At 46.2% G+C, this 20,736-nt stretch overlaps 1 protein-coding gene across 6 annotated transcripts in view; it reads right to left on the bottom strand.

The window, feature by feature from the left end:
- The window catches only part of NRXN3 (neurexin 3), a gene marked incomplete at both ends in the record, with an annotated part of 1,307,801 nt that overhangs the window by 1,265,060 nt on the left and 22,005 nt on the right, over window positions 1-20,736 (bottom strand). For all 6 annotated transcript variants that reach the window (XM_081139380.1, XM_081139378.1, XM_081139379.1 and 3 more), the window contains one exon: window positions 15,341-15,358. In XM_081139380.1, the coding sequence (XP_080995506.1) occupies window positions 15,341-15,358 (18 nt within the window). The remainder of the gene's footprint in view (window positions 1-15,340; window positions 15,359-20,736) is intronic.

The raw sequence follows: 20,736 nt of genomic DNA, 5'->3' as shown, positions 1-20,736 counted from the left end.
GGAAATCAAACAGGGTTATTAAGAGCTCATTACTTCAAGGGAAGTATAAGCCCTGATAAACCTATTAAAAGAAAAGATTTCCAACCAGTAACCCATTGCAGGAGTTATCTGCTCTTCCGTTGCTTTTATTAATACAGGAGCTATTTTAAAAAATCCAGATCACCCCAGAGAACCTCTACCCAGAGTGAAATTTAGGGATATAAGGGGTCAATAAAGGAGAAAAATCTCCCAAGTATGGAAATCGCTAAATGTTTTTGGAGATTACTAGTGATTTAGAAAAGTAATCAGAGGCAAAATATGGGTCAAGCAACTGACTTTTAAAAGATCAATGGTATATTAAGTACATAGATACATGTGCCATAAATGTCATGGAGTCTATTTTTTTAAACAAATTTTATTAAACTATAATCATACTTTAAATGCATATCTCTGGCATTCATTTCTCAAGGCCTAGGATTAATACTCATGGAGGAATGGAATCATGCCAAAGAAAGTCATTCCCCTGATTGGTTTCGTTAAAAAAATTAATTTTGGTCTCTTTTCGGAGGGGATAGTAGAGAGAGAGAAAACAACGGGGCCTGGATTTGGCTGAGGGAAACTTCAGCAGAAGTCACCATTTTAAAAATGCCTGCTCTTTCTGGACCAAGTCATAGCCTTCAGTGCCCAGATCAAGAGCACTAAGGGGGAGGACCTGCGACAGGCAGGTGGGGTGTGTGAAAAGGTAAAGGGAACAGGTGTATGAATTCAGCAGGTGACTATAAACAGGAGGGCTGGAAATGTTGAGAAATGGGAACAAGGAAGATCCAAGGAGACACCTGAGAGTAAAGCAGAGAGCTAAAATGTAAGGAGAGTAACACCGTATTATATACTTGAAACTTGCTAAGGAGTAGATCTTAAATGTTCTCACCACAAGAAGAAATCATAGTTATGGGATAGGATGGAAGTGTTAGCTCATGCTATGGTGGTAATCATTTTGCAATATATAAATGTATGAAATCAATACATTGTACACCTTAAACTTACAGTGTTATGTGTCACTTGTATCTCAATAAAGCCAGGGGGACATAAAAATTTTTTCATTTAAAAATGTAAGTACAAGCATCTTATACCTGTGATTAAATATGTTTGGCAGCTACAAGAAGGAGTGGAAGACAGGTGGTGGATTAGTCTTTATTTGACCCAAATAGGTCTTTTAAAACTTCATTAAATGAAGTGTAAGCAGGACACTTGGTAGTCAGAGGGTATTCAGAGCTCTGGAGAAGCCCCTATAGTTGGGCCCCATTTATGGGCTACAAATATGTTTCTTTAGAGCAGTATTTGTCAAAGTGTATTTTACTGACCACTTTCATCAATCACAAGGGGATGCTTATTAACTCTGAGGATCCTGAGCCTCACCCTAATCTAATGAATCAGAATCTTGGGGAGGAGCTGGGAGAAAGATCTGAATTTGAAACAAGTGCTCAAGTGATTCCTATGCTTACTAGAACTTGAGAGCTACCCCTTTAGAGTGGCATATAAATCAAATTTTGTTCAAGTAAAATTGTATGACAAATGCAGTAAGAGGTATTGGATATTTAATGGAACCATGCAGTGGATCTTTCTGCAAAAGGAAGAATCCTTTTAAAATGCAAATAACCCACCACCTGTGTCTTTAAAATTCAAATATGTACTTAGCAGGTTTTATTAAGCTACATATGTAGTGGCAGCATTGCAACTCGAATAAAATGTTCCTATTTTTCAACTTATAAAAATCTTAAGTAGAAATATTAGGCCAAGAATACAGATCTGGGATCCTGTTGCAGGCAATAAAGGAAAAACGGACGTGAACAGGAATGTACAGTGGGAAACAGCGTGAGGGAGCAGAGAAACCGAGCATCCATAATATGGCTTGAGTTTTATTTTGCTTTTTGAGAAGGGAATTTTATTCCACTTTCAAGAGCTTTTATATCAGTATCTTCTCTTGTAAAAACTATTCTCATAGCTGCAGGGTTGAGAACTGGAAACCAAGAATTCTAGGAACTCCAGGTCTTTTCTGAAATTCTGTTGCTAGCCCCCTTCCACCCTGAAACACTCCTATTTGCTGCTAAAAATCATAGCCCCCTCTCAAAAAGTGAATGCAAAAGCCAACAATCAATCAGCCAAAAGATTCAAGTAGCTACCTTGCGCAAAGACTGGCTAAGGTAGTGGGGATATACGGCAGTAGGGTGCATGGTCACCGGCCTCTAGGACTCCAGAGTCTAGCTGGAAAGGTGTACGTATGCATTTATTCTCTACAAACACACATAAGACATATGTACCTGACAGTGAAGTATAAGAGTTAAGATCAAGGACTTCAGAAGCAGATTTGAATCCCACCTTTGCTACTTTCTAGCTTTTGACCCTAGGGAAGTTGTTAAACATCCCTGTGCCTTGATTTCCCTACCTGTAAAATTTGGATAATAATAATGCCAAATTCATAGGTTGTTTTGAGGATTAAGTAAACAAATAAAGCTGTACCTGCACCTGCTAAGGGCTATATAAATGCTATTGTTTATTCTTATTGTGCTATAAAAACATACTGATATGTGAGGCCAGACCTAGCATAGCGCCTGACACAACAGTAGGTGCTCAGGATGTACTTGGTGATTGAGTGAGGAGGGGACGAATGGTTAAGTGCTCAGTGTCAAATGATGAATTCAGACAATAAGGACAGTAGGACTGTGAGGAGGGCCCTGAAGGCACAGAAAAGGCCTCTGGAGGAAAGGGAAGTGTGTAACAGCCTTTGAACGATGGTTTAGAACTCAGATGGGACGCATTCCAGGTAGCACCATTAGTTCCCAAGGCCACAAAATGCTTTTGTAAGGACTTTCCTGTTCAATTTCCCAGAAGCACCTAGGACCCTGCCAGGCACATGGGAGGTATGAATACATATAAACAGTTCACGTAAGAAAGAAGTAAAAGGTGATCTTAAGGGTCAGGGGATGGATGGAGCCATTGGATGGACACCTTGAGTTTTAAGGCTAAGGACGATGGACTTTACCTTGCAGCTGATGGGGGACACCGAGGGCTCCCGAGCAGGAGAATGACCCAGGGAAATGATGCTGGGGAAGACTGTTTCAGCGATGGTGTGGACAGGAAGAGCGAGAGGGAACAGAGGTGAAGCTAGAAAGATCAGTGGTAGACTAGGACCTAAATTACTATCAGGGCAGCGGGGCAGAAAAGGGAAAAGACGATTCAACAGGCTTTGGGTCCAAGGAGATGCTTCAGGGAGCAGCAATGGGAGACTGAGTGAAGCACCGTGGGAAAGTGGGGTGGAGCTGGGAGGTGGAGCCGCAGTGAGGGAGTAATGAGTCCTGTTTCAGGCATGAGGAGCTGAAGGAACAGGAATCACTCGAGGAAAATGCCTAGGGTGCAGGACTGAGTTTGTGAGAAAGTCAGGACAACGTGAGGGTGTATCACCTCCCCTTCTTGAGAGAGACATCTGTGCCCGTGTAAGTAAAGGGATCCTCAAAGAAAAGGGGGCTGGAGCACTGGTCTTAGTCTGGGGGGACAGAAATATTAAGATATCCTGGAAGTTCTTTTTTTTAAAGCATAAAATCTTACATTAAAAAAGGAACTATATGGCTTTCCAACATAGATAAGAAAATAATGCTCAAAAAATCTTGACCGAGAATATAACTAGTAAGGAAGAGCAAGGAATCTGGCTGGGTGTGTGTTATGTGTGTGGTTGATGCGGAAGGGAAAGGAAGATAGGCATCGTCACCAGCCTCAGACAGAGGGTCAAACTGTGCATCGCCAGTGGCCCCCCAGGCCACACAGCCAGCCCTGGGACCAGCACCCTGGCTGGGTTTGAAGTTTGGCATTTATTCTGGGCCTGATTTTCAAGGGCTGCTGGAAGACAAGACATGGACTGGAACAGGGGGCTCGGGGAAGCAAAGGAGACCACCTCTTTCCAAAACAGCCTCACTGTGGGCTCTGGATTTGCATAGATCCTCAGCTAACACTCAGAAGCCCGCTCCATACAAGTTTACCTAACGGTGGGTAGGAAACAGGAGGTGGGCTTGGATGACGCTTTGACAGGCAGGATATTAAGAACTGCCAACAGAATGCTTCTGGAAGTACAATGCCTTTTTAAAAATAATTACAAAAAAATTAGAAAGCAACCGAAGTGTCTCCTATCTAGATGTCACTCTGACAAAGTGCTACCCTAGCTGGAGCCAGGAACCATGCTGGATCTCAAGGTGTCTGCTATTTTTTACCCTTCCCCTCACTCTTCCCAGAGCTGTATTCAGCCTTCTGCGCCTGTGTGTGTGGTGTGCAGGTTCTCAGGGTACATTTAAGGACAAGAGGAGAGCCCTGGCCAGTGTTTCTCAGTGGTTAGAACGTCGGCCCCGGACTGAAGGGTTTCAGGTTTGATGCCCCAGTTGCAGGCTCGATACCTGGCCCCAGTCGGGGTGCGTGCGTGAGGCAACCAATCCATGTGTTTCTCTCACATCGATGTTTCTCTCTCTCTCTTTCCCTTCCACTCTCTCTGAAAAGGAAAGGAAAAAGTACCTGAGGGTGAGAATTAAAAGAGAGAGAGAGAGAAAAAGATTGCCAGTAGGTAAGACTGTAAGACATACAAAGTTGAAACTGCCTTAGAACAGACTGCAAATCATATGTAAATTACATGCGAAATATACGTATGGCCCTATAAACTGCACGACATCCCCCAGGAACATCCCCATGGAGATAGTTGCCTTTGCAGCTTGCGAGAATGGAAATGGCCATGAAAACGAAGTCATTTGTAAGCGGCTGTGGCCACCACGAACCGGCCGTGGGAATGACTAACGGAGAACAGAAACCGTTTCCTGAAACAGGCAAGAGGAAGATGCGACGTTCAGCGGCCAGGCCAGAAGTTGAAGCCTCCATCACGCAAACTAACCCTGCCTCCCTCAATCCTGTCCTATCCCACCCACCTCAGATGGCTTTCAGTCCATCTTTCCTTCCATAGCTCTAGATGGGTAACTGGGGAAGTATTTCAGGAAGGAAAGAAGTCACTCATGGGGGAAAAAAAAGATTCAGGGGTTAAAAAAAAAATAGAAAAAAGCAAGTTATCTCTGCCAAGGCTTTTCTTTCATTCACTCTCGGTAACTTTTATCCCAGTATAAAATCTACATATATCATCTCTTTCTCCATACTGAAGTAGAAAAATTAAATGTCACTAATTACAGCAAGTGCCAAGTGCCAACGTTGAATTCTTATGAAGCCACAAGGACTTTTGAAAAGAGTAATTATGTAAAATCAGAAGGTAATGAAAACATTCACTCCGGAGGAACTAAGGAGCGAGTGAAGCAGGTAGAGGGTGGGGCCTGAGGAAGGGAGAAGTCACAAGTGACCACTTCTGTAGGGTGACCAGGGATTTGGCAAAGAAAGAAGGGGGAGAGGAAATGCACATCTTAGCACTTAAAAGAGAGGAAGTTCAGTGAACTTGGCGAAGAGGCAGAATGATAACAGTAGCTAATATCTGTTGACTGTGTACGACAGACATGGCTATGTGTCATCTCGTTAAGTACCCCTCGACGGGACAGGAATCGCTATAATTCCGATTCTGCAGATAAGGAAAGCAAGGCCTAGAGCCAAAGTCACAACACTTAGTAAGGGGTGAAGTGAGGATTCCCAGCCAACAGATGGGCTCTGCAGGCTGTGATGGTAACCATGACACTAGCTGTTCTGTCTAATTCAGTGCTGGTAGAAAAGGAAAGACGCATGTCTTAGAGAATTCAGGAGCAGAAAATAGGGCCTGGACATCAATTCGACTTCATCCCTGACCCTGGTCAAGCATGATATGAGGAGCACTGGGGGAATGTTCCTTTTAAATGGCCACCATCTCCCCCTCCTCAATTTCCACCTACAGATTCTACTAAAGCATGAAGCTTTGCCTTTCCTAGGTCATTTCTTGAGGTTATTAAGCCACTTTCCTCATGAAATGGAAATCTGAACATAAGACACCCTCAGGCTCCTCAGTCATTGATACTCTCCTGTGGGTGGGACCATTAGGAAGCCAAGCCAGAGATGTCTTCAATGACAGGGGTGGCACAGGGTCATGTGAGTAAAGGACAGACAGAGATATGCAGTCACAGGTGTAGGATGAAGGGAAGAGAGATGAAGGCAGGCATGCTTGTCACTCAAGGGTTAAAAAATCAGCAATTATGACTTTTAGAAAAATTTCCCCAAAGAAGAAGAAGCCTTTGCCCTCCAATTTGTCATGAACTTCTCTAAAATAGCTCTTCATTCGCAAGTGAGATGAAGCAGGAAGGGATGGCTGATGTGCCACACGAAAGAACTATACCCTCACAGATCGTGGCGTGCTGGATTTTAAAAACCCAGGGCTGAACTGAACAAAATCAAAGAATGATCCCAAGTCTAAGGCAAACGAACCATTGCACAGTGTAGGAAGGGGAGGGAATGGCTTAGCAGCAGCACACACAAAATAGTAAAGACTTTCAGTGCCTTTAAGTTTAACTTAATTCTACAGTCATTTTTTAAAAAGCTAAGGTGCTTGATGTCATCATTAATAGATGTAGGGAGTCTAGAAAAAGGGAGTAATGAAACCACCCTGTAATGATCTGGTTGGGACACATCCACAATACCGTTTGTGATGTGGGCATCCTTCTTTGGAAAGGATAGGGGAAAAGGTATTTTTTGAAAAACAATGACCTGGATAAAATAAAATAAAAAACCTAAAACCCTTGTATAGAATACCCAAAGAAACTGGAGATGTTTTCAGCTTTAGAAAAGAAAATCCTTAAAGACAAAAGCCCTGTCTTCAAACACTGGGAGTGTAATTAGATCTATTCTATGTGTCTCCAAGGGCTGGAAGCAATACAGGTGGTGAAAGCTGGTGACAAATAACAAAGAGCTCGCGAACATTCGGTGCTGTTAGAATGGAACGGAATGGCTAAAGGAGCAATGTGTTGCTCATTACTGCAGGGGTTCAAGCCCAGTCTAAATAAACTCTTACAGGAGAGGCTCAGAAATTAGGTGCACAGAGAGCCTTGACAACCTCTTGGGTCCTTTCCATTCCTGAAATGCTGATTCTAACAACAAAGTTTTATGAGCACATATACTATGGCAGGTAGTGGGGATATAGGCATGGATGAGTTAGTTCTCAAAGAGTAAGACACTCCCTGTCCTTAAACAGCCCACAGTGGCCAGTGAGGGGCATGCGGGGGACAATACACACATACAGTGTATTATGATGATGGCTCTGCTAGCCCCATCCCTCAGGTGCCATGGGAGCTCAAAGGGGAGACCATTCATCACAACCTCCCTTAAAGTATGTAGGGAATCAAATAGCGGTCAAGGCTAAAACTTTGCAGTCCTTTCACCTTTCGGCTCGCTTTTCTTTAAAACAGTGGCTCTCAAACTTTGGTCACATCAGAATCCCCGGGATCTCATTCATTTGCCCTCCAGGTGATCTGGCTGCTCACCAGAGTTTGCAAAAACAATGCTCTCAATAATCTAAGTCCTGGATTCAAATCCCATCTCTTTCTCTTATTAACTGTGGGAATCTGAGCAAGTTAACTTTCCTGTAAAATATCTGCTTCCCACTTGTAAAATATCTTCTCAGAACCACCATGATAACCACGCACAACCACAAATAAAAAGCACTTAGCACAGTCCACGGCATGAGGGAAGGGCTTTTCGAGCTTGCAGTCCTTGCTGTCACTGTTTAGGAGACTGGCATATCTAGGCCCTCTCTCTGCCCCACCCTCATCTCATGCCAACACCAGCACTGGCAGTCTGCCTGCCAGACAACCTCAGATGCCTCCCATGAAGGGACCCGCTGTCCTCAGCCCTCAGCTGCGTCCCATCCCCTCACTCCTCCAGAGGCCCAGCTCCACAGGCTGACTAGCTTAGACCTTGCAGGACTACAGACTAGAAGGGCTCCGTGGCTGCCATGAATAAGGTGTGTGACTTAGCTGAGTTATATGGAAGTTCTATGGCCTCAGTTTCCCCTCCTGTATGAGGAAGAAATTGGTCTAGAACAGTTTCTCTTTGGTCTCACCAATGGCATTTTGAGCAACACAGATCTTTGAATGAGACCCTCCCCCACATTACAGCACATTTGGCATTCATTGCCCCTTTCTACTCAATGCCACTAATGCCCTCTCATCATCGGAGCAACAAATATAGCTCCCACACGTTTCATGGGGTCGGGCAGTACCATCCCACTGAGACTACAGGATAACTCCAATGATATTTTCTAGCTCCAACTGACCCTGCCCTTTGGAACTGAGAAACAGAATGGGACCATAACCAGCACCCCAGTGAATCTGCCTTGCCAAGAGAGTAAAGGAGGAGATTTTAAAAGACCCTAGAGCCCAGCCTGCATGGCTCAGTTGGTTGAGCAATCGTCCTATGCACCAGGAGGTCGCTGGTTCGATTCCCTGTCAGGGCACATGCTCAATACCCATAGGGGGCCTGCAGGAAGCAGCCAATCGATGTTTCTCTCTCTCCCTCTCCCTTCCTCTCTCTGAAACTTAAAGAAGAAGACAAAAGACCTTAGAAAAAGGCACCAAGGCCCAGCTCTCTGCTTCCTTGAGTTAGCCAAAGCTGGAGGCAGGCTGGGGAGCAGCTCCTTACTCGCACTTACTCATCAAGAACAGCTATGGGAGCCAAGGGGGCCCTCCCAGGCCCCAGCCGGGAAATTGGCTGAAAGCTGAGCACTGCAAGCCCAGCCCGGGGCCCTTTCCAATCCAATGACGCATTGGTGGATTTCCCTCCAGTCTGCACCCCCACTGAGCCAAGCCCAAGACGGGCACTGAATAAAGATTGGTTTAATTACCTTCTATCTCCAGGCAAACCCCAATAAAAAGCAGGCTTTCTTTCAGAGAGGTTTGGGGTAAAACTAAGAGCTGAGTGCTGAGCACTATTTATTCATTGAGCAAGTATTTATTCTGTGCCCATGACATATTGGTTCTTTTCTAGGCTGAGAGCATACAGTAATGAACAGGGGTGCACCTTCATAAGTGTACATTCTGGGGGAGCTCCCTAGAAGATGTCTCCAGGACCAGAGATACCAGAGTTTGCATCCTGCTCCACCACTTGTTACTACTGGGTTGGTAAGTTATTGTCTCTGAGCCTCACTTTGCTCCTGGGTGAAATGGGTCTAATCACAGAACCTGCCCCCCTGGGGATGTCAGGAGAAATAAATGATGCATGCCAGGGTCAAAATACAAGCTGAATGAATGTCAGGCGTTTTTCCTAATAAATAAGGGGGAAAAGGAAGTGGGACTATTGCCCAAAAGAATAGGAAAGAACAGACAGAATTTATTTCAGGTGCTACTGGAGTTGGGAGCTATAAGTTTCCGGTAATGAAGAAGAGGGCATTTTCCTGATTGCCATTCCTGGGGTATCTTAGTCAGGTGGCCTAAGCATAGACCTCAGGACAAAGAAATCTGAGAGGCCATATAATTCAAGCTCATCCCATTAAAGAAAAGCAGCCTGATACCCAGAGAGGTTATGTGACTTACCCAAAGCCACACAGCTCCTGGGGAAAGTGGCAGAGCCAGAAGGAGGCAGAACCACAGAGCCGAGGTCTCAGATCTGCATTTGAATCCCGATCCCTACCATGCCTGCCTGTGTCTTGGACAAAGGCTATAATGACTTGGAGCCCAAGGTTCTTCATCCGTGAAGTGGCAGGTGCCTGGCTTAAGAGGTACTCTATAAGTGTTACTGGGGTTCCTGGGCCTTGCTTGAGAGCAATGGTGGCCAGGATCTGTCTGAGGGACCTCTTCAGCGACAGCATGAAGATCAGGATGGGTGGGAGAGAACGTGTCTAAGGCGAGGCCAGCAGGTATGTGCAGAGGGGCTGGGTGCCCAGCAGTGGGCGATGACTCTGACAGACAAAGCATGCTTTTGTTTGTGTTTAAACCTCTCTGAGCCTAAGTGCCTTCATCTGTAAAATGGAAACACATGGCGTATACATTGTGTACTACGTGCCAGGCACTGTTCTAAGACTTGACACGCATGCACTCACTCAATCTGCACCACAGCCCCCCTGAGGTAGGTACCTACTGTCTCGTTTTATGGTGAAGAAAGTAGGGGCACAAAGGAAAAGTAACCTGAACAGGTCATACTGTTCTGCTGGGATAGAGCCAGGGTGTCAACCCAGGCACCCGGCTCAGAGTCTGCCCCTCCCCAGGTGTGAACTGTTTCTGAAAAGGCTGGATGCTAAATCCTTCAGGCTTTACAGGAGCAGGGTCTCTGCTGCAGCTACTCCACTCTGCCTCTGGGAAGCAGCCACAGATGATGCTGAAGCAAACAAGTGTGCCTTTGTTCCAACAAAGCTTTCTTTCAAAACACTGATATCCACCCTAGCCGGGTGGCTCAACTGCTTGGAGCATCACCCTGTACACTGAAAAGTTGCGGGTTCAGTTCCCGGTCAGGGCACACACCTAGGCTGTGGGCTTGTACCAGAGACAACCGATAGATGTTTCTCTGTTTCTCTCTCTCTCTCTCTCTCTCTCCCCCTCCCTCTAAAATCAATAAACATATCCTCAGGTGAGGATTAATAAAATAAAAACACTGTAATCCAAATCTTATAAAATTTCTGCATCACAAATTATTCTCTTTTTTTGGTTGTTTTCAACTATTTGAAAAGTGAGAAACCATCCTTAGCTGAAAGGTCATGTGAAACGAGTTAGCAGGCTGGATTTGGCCTGGGAGCCTCAGTTTGCAGACCCTGCCCATCCATCCTAAGCTTTCTTATGTATGGAAAGCGCCTGAACAGTGACTGGCCCAGACTCAGTGGTCAGTAAATGTTCATTCCCTTTCCCTTCCCTAAGCTCTTTCTCCCTCCTAACTCCCATGGACCCAGAAGGTGGACATTCCATGCTGTGCCCAGAACCAAGAATTGGGCTTTGGCAAGGTGGGCAGCACCTCCCTCAGTCCACACACAGCCCTGTTGGCTCCAGAGCAGAGGAGAGGCCGGGAATTTCAGGTCAGTGTGTCTTATGCTTTAATGTGCATACAGCTGGGGTCTGTCTGAGGTGAGGCCTGAGATTCTGCCTTTGTAACAAGTTCCTGGGTGAGCTGATGCTGCTGGGTAGGTGGATCACCTCTGAGCAGCAATCTTCTAGGGCAAACCCTCTGTGTCCATAAACACAAGTCAGGCAAGTCAGACGCTGCCTCCTGACTTCGGGTTTAGAAGTGGCCCTCAGGCTGGACTGAGTGACCCCAGGGAGACAGAGCGGGGGCGAGGACAAATAATTAGGTCCCCTCTCCAAGGACAGCCTGAGATGACTTAAACTGAAGGGGGCAGAGATGAAGAGCGGGCAGAGGGAGGCTGGAGCAAAGGCAGCCAGTGGCTTTCAGCTCTGCAGACTTCCTCTGGGCCCTGGCAGACAGGAGCCCCCCTCCCACTCTTGCCGGGGCTCTGACAGGCCGAGGCAAGAGGCCTATTTCCTCATCGGGCCTCTGAATAACTAGGGCACTTCCACAAGGTCACAGTTACTCATTTAAATTCCAGCTCTAATCAGCAGGCAGAGCCTGAGAAATTATCCTTTCTGAAGAGAGGCTGTCATTGGAGCATCATAAACAGCCCCTCCTGGCTGGAGAGAGAAGCTGGGGGAGGGGAAGGAGGGGTCTCATAGCCCCAGGCCCCAGACTGTTCCCTGCCTCCAAATGCCTCCTCTAATCACCTATCCCGCCTCCACCTCCAAAGGGCTTCCTCTCCCCTTGGCTGAGAGTTCTGGAACACAGGGGAAGAGGGGAGAGGGTACAGCGGGGCTGGGTCTGTCCCCTCCTGCCCTACAGGGAGACCAATGGCAAATCCCAAATTGCCAGCAGTAGTTCCTGGGATAAGGGCCTGTAGTCCCTTTCAGGCCACAAACGGGTTCCATGGCCTTGGAGATGTGTCTTCCCCTCCCTGGGCCTCAGTTTCCTCCTCTGAAAAGTCAGAGAGCTGCACTCCTTGAACAAGATACCCTCTGAGTCCCAACATGTCCTGGGACCCGAAGACTCACAATGCTCCTGGTGCTGTGGCCACACTTTCTGCTCGACCAATACTTCTGAGGTCCCACCATGTGCCGTGCACCATGCGAGGAGCTAGGAATGCAAATGCGGGTAAGAGGCACCCACAGCTCTGCCCTGGAAATGCCAGGCTTTCAAAGAAAAGGAGCGCAGGCTCTGGAGGCAGGCAGGTCTGAGATCCTGGTCTCGCACCAGCAGCTGATGACAGTGGGCAGTGGCTGAACCTCTGTGAGGCTCCCCTTCCTCACCTGTGGGGAGGATGGCAGCACCTGCCTGGAGGGGTTCATAGGAAACGTCAGATCCGAGGGGGCATGGGAGGTGGCAAAGCTGGGTGGCCCTCGCCTGCAGGTCAGCGCACCACAAATGCCCATGGCTTCTTCATGATTCTGAACCTCCTTCCCAAAGGCCGGAAGGAGGGACTGTGGATTTTTCCCACATGGTAGCCCAGTGACATATTGCCTGCCCCTTTTCTCCTGGGTGTCCAGGATACTCTCCGAGTCCCCTGCCCATCTCCTAGACCTTGGGAAAGGCACTGCCTGCCAGGCCCCATCTCTGATTGTGTTTTATGTGGTACTACTTCTAAGCAATCTCCTCTACATGTAAAATTAATAGATGAATCAATCATGCCCATAGTCTTCCCGCAGCCCCTGGGTAAATAGTTACATTAGCTCATAAAATCCCCAATTTGTCTCTCTAAGCGGGAGGAACAATACAGCAGAGAGCCACTGAGGGCCACTTGTTTCAGAGCTGTGGCCCTGCTGGCTCCAGGTTGCCTGGCCAGGGCCTCAGAGAGTGGGGAGGCGGTCCCCTAACCTCAACCAGGGCCCACAGTTCAGGCCGTCTCCTGCTGTATCCAGAGTCACAAGGGAAGACTCTGAATTCATGATTTGCTTCAGGCTCAGAAACCACAAAAAAGCAAGGGGTCAGTGGGGTGACAGGATTGGCAGTCAGCTCCTGACACCTCAAGGGCAGAAAGAAGAGTGTGACACTTAGAATTAGACTGGAATCCCCTCTTGGCCCTGCTACTCAGTAGCTCGGTGACATCAGCACATCACTTAACCTCCTGGCCTCAACTTCCTTGGCAGGAAAATAGAGCGCAGGTGACATACCTCAGAGGGTCATTAAGAGAATAAAATGAGGTAATGGCCGTGAAATTGGAATGGTGCTAGTTATAGATGCTGTTATCTAAGGCAGGCTCGCACTGACCTCCACCCCTTCGAAGAGACGGAGGGGAGCCTATGGGTCCACAGCCCTTCACCCGCCAGCTGGTCCACCCAGCACCAATACGGCGCCTTTGTGAGAACTGGAAAAAGGTGCCCCGTGGGTAGAAGCAGCCCCATGGCATGGGCTTGGCAAGGGGACTGCAGCTGGACGGCAGCCCCGGGAGCGGCTGCACAGGGCATGACACGCACAAGTCTCCGTGGGGACCCTGGGCCACAGCTCTGCAGGGAACCAGGAAGAGAAGGGGTGCAGGCAAGTGGCACTTTTACAAACAAAACTTGAAGTGTTGGCCTTATTTCACCATCTCCTTGAGGTATCCGGGAAAATGTCATCTCAGCAGAGAGGCCTCTGACTGCCCTCCATAAATTACAGCTTCACACCCACCTGCTTTGTTTTTTCACATCACGTGGGACAATATGTACCTGACATAGACATATATTATACATATCATGTATGTGTGTGGGGGGCAAACGTAGGTTCACGGTTGTTGGTATGGAAAATAATATAATAACTAATAAATAATAATACAAGAATAAACTCTGTGTTCCTCACATACACAACTCTCTCTATATATATAGTTTCTTAGTTCATTGTCTGCCCCCATCTGGAATAAAAGATCCATGAGGACAGAGAGCCTCTGTTCACTCTTTTAACCCCAGTGCCTGGAAGAGTGCCTGGCACATAGCAGGTTCTCAATAAATACTTGCTGAGTAAGAGATTAACTAAAATATTATCAAATAGATAATACTTGCTTTGGTTCAAACAATTATTTTCAAAGGGATGGGGAGTCAACAGAAGATAAGAGATGGGGAAACCCTATGTATTAGCTAGAGGTAACTGTACTATTCTCCTGTGTTGTATGATATCTCATATAGGTTAATGATCAGAAACTCTTAAGTTTGGTTGATTACTTTAGATATTCAAAAATAATTAAGGACAAATTCATTTGGAAAGAGGTCTGCTAATAATAAAAACGCCACACTACCTCTAAGCCAAAATAAACAATAGTCCCATTAGAAAATACTTACCAGATCTTCAATCGCTGAGAATTTTCAGTGATGGGACCCACTGTGTTCCAATGGAGGGTGCATGGACTTTGGAGTCCCAAAGTCCTAAGTTCAAATCCCACGGCTACTACTGTCCAGCACTGTGACCTTGGGTAGCCTGCTTACCCTTCTGGGCCCTAAATTTCCCTCACATTAAAATGGATATAATAATACCTCTCTTGTACTGATAATATAAGAATTAAATGTTGAAAGGACTAAACAAGAAAATATCTATGGAGATATCTTTTGAAACAATGATACTCCCTTCTCATTTAGTAGAATTATTCTTCTTAACTCAAAGTTCTAGCCAGTTTAGAATGACCTCTAAACCATTCTAAATCATCGAACACTTCTTATCTATAAGTAGTTGAGTACTCTCATGGGAGTCTGTATGTGCAGACATATATGTGTCTACACACACACACAATGCTTAAAATTAGGACTCTGACTGAGTCTACATTTAAAAAAGAGAAATGCACCATTATCATAAGGATGGTTCTACCATTTGTTCATTGACCAAAAAAATAGTTGTTGTTTTTTACAGTGAGCATGTATTAGTTCCATAACCAAGAAAAGAATATTTCCAATTTCATTGTGGAAAAGCCATTTCTTAGGATAAAAAGAAAGAAACCTCTTTCACCCACATCGTATTTTCCATGCTGAGTGTGTCATGTCTTCAGCTTTCAGCCACATGAACCCATAGAAGATAAAAAGATTTATGGAAGACAAAGTGAAATGCTCATTCAGTTGGAGAATATATATCTTAAGAACATCTTTTAAAAATATTTTCAATAAGTGCTCACTTTCTGCTTCTTTGATTCATCCAGAAATATTAATCAGAAGTCAGTGATAGTATAGGCATGGTTTGGAACCACACTCCTTTGATTTCAAAAATCAATACAAATCCATCAATTCAAGGCATCTCTTCTAAACCCTAAATCAATTTTCGAAAAATGCAATGTGTGTAGGTTTTGGTTCCGTTTAGCATCCCCAGGCAAAGGTCTCACTCAGAGTCAAACATGCACAATCTGGCAGAGGGCAATTTGCACAGCAGCTGTGCAGACGCAAAGACTCACCTGGACCTTGGCTGACATCTGTGGCAGCATTTTCAAAAAGAGGGAAAGGGAGAGGAGAGAAAGGGAGAGAAAAAGGAAGAAGAGCGTTAGCAGCACACACACACACAATGCAATGTGCCCTTGCATGACTGTCAAGTTCATGCAAGACCCCAGAGGTGCTCAGCTTCTGAGCACCTAATTCCACCTTCACCCAAAAACCACCCATGCAAGCCGAGGGGCCGAGCTCCCTTTTCACTGTGCATGTAGCAAGAGAGGTGAGCTTCACATCTGTCCGGAAAGACAACATCCTGGAATCAGATAGGGCTCCAAAGAGCCAAGCAGACTGGAATCCTGCAAGAATATCAGTTAAAATATTCTGGTTGATTTCTGCATACCAATGCCCAAGCCAGTCCTCCGTCCCTCCAGTTACAGAACACTGGACATGAAGTCAAGCGAGGTTTCCCAGGAGAGAGAAAAACATAGTAATAAACCACTCCCTTGAGGAGCAAGGAAAAAGAGGCAGAAGAATTAAGAGTGGGCTGCAGCACTGTTCATCACATAGGACTGAAGGACACAGGATCACAAAGCGTTCATAATTCCCGCCTTCCCCAGTATTCCCAGCGACCATTCTTCATCACAGACAGTTGTGTGTGTGCCTGAGATTGTGTGCTGAGTAGGTCATTTGCCAGACAAATTGAAATTCTGTCTCCCCCTCCAATTTTTTCCTTGCTTTCACCCCATCAGTAATGATAGGAATTGCCATTTGAAATCGCTTTTGATATCTGCAAATAAACATCCAGCCCTGGGAAGGTTGATATTTGAATTAAGCCAATGAACTTTCAAAAACAAAAAACAGTTCACTCCCCATCATCTCCATGAACACAATCTCCTCCTTCTACCCTCAAATGTAAAACAGAATCATGCTAGAGAAGCTAAACTAAGAGCAGCCCAAAAGCATCATTAAACCCCCTGGATCCAACCTTGCGGACACACTACAGCGAGGAGAAGGAACTGGGGGCTGCTTCAGGAAACACTGGCCCTCCAGGCAATCCTGGGTGACTCACTTAGGGTCACTGAATGGTGGGTCGGGGATATCCATATACATTATCTACTTTAATTCATTTTTGTTAAGATGAAGATAAATGAAGTCAATAGGCTTGCCCAAAGTTACCCAACTAGTTCAGGGTCAGAGCCTAGAAAAGACCCTACATCTCTTGAATCCCACCCAGTTCAACATTCTTTCAACAGAAACTCAAGTCCCTCAAGGGCATATGGAACCCAAGTTCAGTTTGCAGGCTCAGTGAGCACACTGAAGCCATAAGAGAGCTGGGTAAATGCCTCCCAGCTACCCCATGAGTGGCTCATGGGTTATCCTCTGTGCCTCTAATTTGCTGCCATCGAATTTGTGAAGTTCCAGCAAGTTCTTTAGGGCTCTTGCTCCAGAAAAACCCAGGCGCTGACCTGACAGAGCTATGCCTCAGCATCTGGGAGGGGCAGGCCCACACCAACAGCTGAGCATTTCTCCAGCCCACACCCTGTATTCCCTAGAAGCCAGACCTGCCCAAAGAGACTTCTAGAGAGCTCTGAATCATTCTTCAGCCACACCCCCTTTCAGGATTTCTGGTGAGTTGTTAGATTTAGGGGTGGAGTGGCAGCAGGGAGAAAGAAGAGGGGCAAAATAGAAGAGGTGGGAAAAGAAAACATTCTCTGTAAATAACTAAGCAGGGCCATTAACTATGCCTGATGGATTGCCTAGAATAGCAGTCGTTAAACTACCCCTTCATTAAGCAGGGTATCAAGCCATTTCCATGTAGTCGAGTTCAGTGGTGGGAATGTCAATACCATTGTTCACAGAAACATGCTCTTTGGAGGTACCAAGACCCAAGGGAGACAGGATTCCTTAGAATCCCAAAGTTCTTTCAATACTAAATTGCCCAATTGGGCATTGTGGTTACAATCTTAAATTCTGGAGACAGACAGGTCTGGGTTCAAATTCCAGTCTGCTCGACGGCCTTGGGTCAATCAGTAAACTCTCTCTGAGTCTTTTCCTCAGCTATAAAATGGGAAGATAACACAGCCTCCCTCATGGCAGTGTTATGAAAATTAAATGGGATTAAATACATGTAAAGCACTTAACTCAGTACAAGGCAAACACTGCATAAACATTAGTTGCTCTGATTATTTTCATTTTGAATTACCACAGACAGAATTACCAAAAAATGTTGACCAGATGGCTCCCTGGAAATGCCAAGAGACAATAGAAATTAAGTTGTAGTTCTTTCGGTGAACCCAAGATTTGGGTTCAACTCTTCTACTTAGGAGTGAAGCCTTCTGCTCCAGCCCTGCCCTCCCCTCGGTGGTCTCCTCCACCCCTTTTCTCAGGGGGAAGGGGGCAAGCAGGGGTTAATGGATTCTGGGTGAGCAGAAGCAGGAGACAAAACAAATTCCAATCTTATTTCCTGTGTCTTCCTTCCTCAGACCTTAATTTGGTCCAGTTCTAGTCCTGTGCATAAAGAATCCAGCATCTCTTCTTGCAGAAGAGAGCCAACGAGGCCACCAAGAAACACCCCTGTCCAAACCCAGCCCCTGGCTGTGGCACCAACTTAGGGGCAGTTCTGAGCATTATGTCCAATTTGAGGAACAGAGAGACACTATATCACCTGGCCCCTGGCCCAAGAAGCAGTGATTACCTGGATCTCTGCATTCAATTCTGACCAACAGGATGAAATGACAAAGGCAGGAGTGGAATGGGGAGGGTAGACATAAGGTGGGGATCAGAGCTTCAATACCCGTCTGCTGTACTATCTGACCAGCATCCTTTCCCTGCTTTTTATAGCAAGCCCCAGTTATCTTCCAGAGAACCAACCCCCTTTCCTACTCTTAATTCATATGGCTTTGTAGAGATGACTTCCACCCCCACCTGAGCTCTAAGGGGAGGCATGTGACTCAGACCAGGTCATGGAATCCACGACTCGATTGCCAGGATTCAGGCTGTGTGACTTTGTACCTAAGCTTTCTGTGTTTCAGTTTCCTTCTCCATAAAATGGTGGTGATAATAGTTCCTACCTCCTAAGGTGGTTGTTGTAGGAGCTTAGAACACTACCTAGCATATGGAAAGCCCTCAGTCAATGTTAGCTGGTAATTTGGTTACCTTCATATAGGAGAGGACAAGATTATTAAAACAACACAAAAACTCGTCTGATGGTCACACAGCAAGAAAGTCTGTCCTAGGTAGGATGTAGCTGCGGTGGTTCTGGCTCCATGCCTTGCACCCTGCCATTTCCAAGGCAATCATCCCCAGAGGGCCCTCTGTGTGTGGGTAATATTGATATACAGCCTGGGGGTCTATGTATGGGGGAGCAGCATTGGGCCCCAGTACTGTCCAGAGGAAATATATATATGTAAATATCTATGTATATCAAATTTTAAATAGATTAAAAAGTGGGAGCAAATTGCAGAAGAAAAGGCAGTTGACAACCAGATGTGATTGATCCAGGGAAGAAGGCATCCTCAGCCCTGCCAGCCCTTCCCAGCTCCCTCCTGCTGTTTTATTTTCTCACACTGCTGGGCCTGTGGTTTTGTAGAGCGCCATTGCATTTAAATCTATATTCTATTTCTCTCCTAGAAAATAGGTCAGACCCAAGACAGAGTTCATCAGGTGGGGTCCCGGAAGGCTTAGCTGGGCCTTGCCTGCAGGAAGCAGAACGCCCCATGCTCCCCAAAGCTCCTCCAGGGACATAGGGGAGTGTGTAAGTAGCAAGTGGGGGAATCTTGGGCTCCTGCCCCTTGAGGTGATCTAGTCCAAATGTGGGGTGGCAAGGGAAGGCTCCCCAGGCTAAGCTAAACTCTGCAAGTGCAACAGCACCAGATGGAGGGTCTTCCCCCTCACCCTCCCAACTCTCACCCCTGCAGTTAGGAGAACCAAATCTCCCCAAACTGCAGGGGATTCTTTCCTTTGAACTTTAAAATAACTGTGCTGACCATATGCACTTGTGGCTGAAGCTGCTGAGCTGCTGTAAGTGCCCATGGGGCCCTGAGCGGAGGTAGGAATGCCCGAATTTACTTTTTCCCAGGGGGTGAAGGCAGAGAGAGAAACGAGGGGTACCTCTCTTGGGTGGCTCCCCTGCCCCTGGTTCGGGTATGGCATTCCTAACAGAGGTGGCTGCAGGCTGGGCCAGAATTTGTTTTCATCAGGAATTTCCCCCCCCCCTTTTTTTTTTTGAGCACCTGCTATCTACCAAGGGCAGTGTAAATGCCAAAGCTAAGAGGGTGGGAGAGGGAAGATGCCTGGTTATGTGAGCCAGGCCTTGGCCCGCCTGTCATGACAGTAGAAGCAACTAACACTAATTGAGCAGGTCCTGCCTAGAGCCTGTGCATTTGCCATTTCCCTACCCAAACAGCCTTTGTCAGGCACATGCGAGGCTGTTCTTCACTTTCTTCAGGTATCAAATCCTTTCCTACTTCCTCAGAAAGGCCTTCAGCCACCTTTCCTTCCCCTGCTTTTCCTCTCATCGTGGCGCTAATCATGATTTGACACTATTTGTGGGGTCTGTTTTTATTAAAACACAAACGGTGAGAAAGAAGTATTGTCTGTTTCATTAAATACCTGTGTGCCCAGAGTTTAAGCAGGGTCTGGCCTGTAACAGGTGCTCAGCAATATGTATTGAATGGTGACAACGTCATCTCAATTGATACAATTCACTGAGAAAAATTCTATTAGTATCTCCATTTACACATGAGACGATTGAAGCTCAGAGTAGTTAAGGCATGTGCCTGTGGGCAGAGGGGCAGAGCTGGGATTGGACTCCGGATCTAGCTTCATCCCCTGAAACATTGGGAAACCCTGTTTTCTTTGCTGTTGGCCTTATTATCACGTGGTTTGTCTCCATATGGAGCAAAGATGGAATCTGGCAGCTCTAGAGACAAGAGAGCAGCCTATTTCCTGCTAATTCTACAAAATTTCCTGGGAAGGCTCTCCTTGGTTTGGCTTAGGTCACATGTCTATTCCTGAGCCAATTACTGTGTCGAGCATCACACATTGGAGGGTGAATGTGGCAATAAAATGGGATAATGTCTATATGCCCCTGGCACAAAGCCATACTGGGCATAAAAAGCTCACATTTATTGAGCATCCTCTGCATGCTGGGCCCTGTACCAAGCTTTCTATCCATCTTAATTCTCACCACAACCCTAATAGGTGGGAACACTTTTCATCCCATTTTACAGATGAGGAAACTAAGACCCAGAGGCTCTGTCATTACTGACACCTCTCATACTCAGAGTAGAACATCAGATAAATTGTCTCAAACCAGGGCAGGTACTCACCAAGCTACAAACCAGGGGTTAGAATACTGGGCCCCTCCCAGAAGTGAGAGAAAGACACAGCCCAGGACGGAGGAAAGGAGTCAAATGCAATC

The sequence above is a fragment of the Miniopterus schreibersii genome, assembly GCF_964146895.1.
Source record: "Miniopterus schreibersii genome assembly, chromosome: 1".
Classification (NCBI taxonomy): Eukaryota; Metazoa; Chordata; class Mammalia; order Chiroptera; family Miniopteridae; genus Miniopterus; species Miniopterus schreibersii.
This window is presented reverse-complemented; position numbering and strand designations above follow the sequence as displayed.